Consider the following 3,233-nt stretch of genomic DNA (forward strand, 5'->3'; position numbering starts at 1 on the left):
TAAAGAAAGTAAACTAGCACTCACAGTACCATATTTTATCTATATAAACAATAAAGTGTGTTACAAACAATATGTTAGATCCATCACAGATTATACCACTTCTACTTGGGCCCCAATTTCTCTGCAGCAAATTACAACAAACAACAAAGAAAATAAAGTAACACACATTTGCATCAATGACTGCACACATGTCATATACACAGAGAAATCAAAATACTCCAAAAGGTAAGACATCTTGGACATGGAAGTGAGACACAGTTTGTTGTAGCAGCAAACTCCACTCCCAACAGTTCCTATTGCTAAATAATCAACGTCAGTAACACTGTCCTGTATAGGATGCTACACTTGGTTGGCAATTATATGTTATGGTTTCGTCACTTAGTACTGATCAATACAGATCAAACAGTTCATAAAGCTAATGAACAAGCAGAAATAACAGGGCATCTAAGATCAAATCTTGGTAAGAGAGACTTTTGTCTTTTATCCATGTAGGATCAATAAAATAAACACCAAACATGTATTGGGTAAATTCAATTATACTTTTCTCTGGAAATTGCTCCACTTCTGTCAACTTAAAAAAATCTTTATTACACAATCAACCACTTTATATTTAGTAAGAGATAAAATAAGTCCTATAACGTATTGAATTATAAAGGCTCCATTTAAGGAATTAATTTTAAAATATTGTATCTTGAGCAAGACACCTTGGTTGAAGAACCTGTCCCTTGCCGAACTATATACATGTTAGGATTTGATCAGGTCTGTTAACAAAACAATCATTTCTTATAATAAGTTACATGTGACATCAAGTTTTGAATTATATGACCTTATGACGCCTATTTGTTGCTAGTTAGTCTAGTCTTAGTATCAGATAAGTGACCTAGCTATGGATACAATGCATTGCCAAAAGCAGGATATGAATTGTCTGACTTTCTTTTGCTGATAAGAGGTAGACATTATCTTAACTCAAGTCAGATGTGACTTAAATTCATAATCTGGGAACTGTTTTCAACTCTTTGTAATTTTCTAAAGCTTTAAGGCACCAATGACATAAAACAGCAATTAGACATTCACATTCAAATTTGTCAGAATGTATTAAAAATGAATAAATATGGTATAGTTCGGATACTTGCTGTTCTGTGTGCACTCCATAAATTATTTTTTAAAAATTGTTGTTTGAAAAAAATAACCTATTGTTTTCATTTATCATCTATTTTTCTTTCTTTTTAATATACTCAGATATCATTCAGATAGAATTTATAACTTTACTAGAGAAATCACTGTTATATATTATAACATTTACTATCATATATTCTCATTGCTTTTCTATTTTTTAGTCTTCCCCAAGAAGACAGTGATTATGAAAGAGAACAAACACCACCTTCTCCCCCTCCAGCTTCCAGAAAAGTCAGTAAGAGAGGTGCTTCTATCAAACTATCGTGTATAGGTAAACAGGGCAGCGATGAAAACCCCTTAGTTAAAAAGATTGCACAACCCTTAAAATTAGCCCAGAGACAGGTAAGAAAATCTTTAGCACATTTTTTCTTATATATCAAAATTTGCAAATAGTGTGTGCATGTGTGTCTGGTTTGTATTTCAGATTTATTTGTAAATTCAACTCCTTTGATAAATGGTAAACCAAAATAATTATGGCTATCAAATTGTTTTCATAGGACTGCCATGTTTATGAGAAATATATATATCTTCAAACAATGTATGACAAGTTAATTCATTTAGGTGAAGATGTATTAAATGATATATACAATGAATTTTTTTTAAAAACTAATGTATCGGAATTTGTCTCTTAGTTGAAGGAAAAGCCTAATGGTAATTGTTAAAGACTTACAAAGAAGGGGAAGTTAATTTCAAGAAATTTAATTTCCCTAAAAGTTGAATTTTTATGCTTAAGAGGAAAATACAATCTTTGTTAGTAGAGAAGGTGACAACTATCAACATGTTTTTGTTTTATCAGACCATGTCAGTATAGCATGTGGAGGCGCAATGGCCCAGTGGTTAGGGCAGCGGACTCGCGGTCATAGGATTGCGGTTTTGATTCCCAGACCGGGCGTTGTGAGTGTTTATTGAGCGAAAACACCTAAAGCTCCACGAGGCTCCAGCAGGGGATGGTGACGAACCCTGCTGTACTCTTTCTCTCACTCTTACTTCCTGTTTCTGTTGTGCTTGTAATTCAAAGGGTCAGCCTTGTCACACTGTGTCACGCTAAATATCCCCGAGAACTACGTGAAGGGTACACGTGTCTGGGGAGTGCTCAGCCACTTGCACGTTAATTTCACGAGCAGGCTGTTCCATTGATCGGATCAACTGGAATCCTCAATGTCGTAAGCGACGGAGTGCCAACAACAACAGTATAGCATAGTCCTTTCAAACCTGCAGTGATCAATGTACAGAGATTTTTTTTATTAGAGAAAAAGAGTTACAAAGATTTTTAGCCAGTATGTATATACAGGGGTTGGATAAAGTAATGGAAACACATTAAAATTTTAAACAAATTTATTTTAATATGGGGCAGGACCACCTTTAGCAGTAATTACAGCTTGAATTCTATGAGGTATGGACTCATACAAAGTTTGAATTGTTTCCAAAGGAATTTTTGTCCATTCTTCAGCTAAAACAGTCTCCAGTTCTTGTAGTGATAATGGTGGAGGATATCGACTCCTTACTTGTTTTTCTAAAATGCAAAATAATTGTTCAATAATATTGAGATCTGAGGACTGTAGTGGCCAGATATGATGTTCAACTTCACTAGAATGTCTTTGAGCCATTCAGTAACAACTTTAGCTGTGTGAATTGGTGCATTATCATCCTGAAAGATTGCATTTCCCTCCGGAAACTGTTCCGCAACCATAGGATGAATCTGATTAGATAAAAGGCTTAAATAGTTTTGAGTATTAATTCCGCCATGAAGGGAAACCATTGGGCTGGCGGATTTCCAAGATATAGCCCCCCAGGTCATCACAGATCCTCCTCCATGTTTGACAGTTGGAAGAAGGCAGTCTGGGTCAAATGCTTCTTTTGGCTGTCTCCACACTTATACTTGGCCAGTGGTCAGAAATAAGGTAAAGGATGACTCATCTGAGAAAATAATATTCTTCCACTGCTCTAGGGACCAATTCTGTAGGTTTTTACTCCATTCTAAATGCTTTGCAATGTTTGTTTTTGAAAGTAGTGGTTTTCTGGTTGCAGCCCTCCTGTGAAATCCGGCTTTGTGCAGC

The 3,233-nt window shown here is 35.4% G+C and overlaps 1 protein-coding gene across 1 annotated transcript in view; it reads left to right on the forward strand.

The window, feature by feature from the left end:
- LOC106872359 (muscle calcium channel subunit alpha-1-like) overlaps nucleotides 1-3,233 on the forward strand; it is a 434,563-nt gene that overhangs the window by 392,521 nt on the left and 38,809 nt on the right. The window contains 1 exon segment of the mRNA XM_052966564.1: nucleotides 1,338-1,518. Within this exon segment, the coding sequence (XP_052822524.1) occupies nucleotides 1,338-1,518 (181 nt within the window).

The sequence above is a fragment of the Octopus bimaculoides genome, chromosome 3 (assembly GCF_001194135.2).
Source record: "Octopus bimaculoides isolate UCB-OBI-ISO-001 chromosome 3, ASM119413v2, whole genome shotgun sequence".
NCBI classification, from domain to species: domain Eukaryota; kingdom Metazoa; phylum Mollusca; class Cephalopoda; order Octopoda; family Octopodidae; genus Octopus; species Octopus bimaculoides.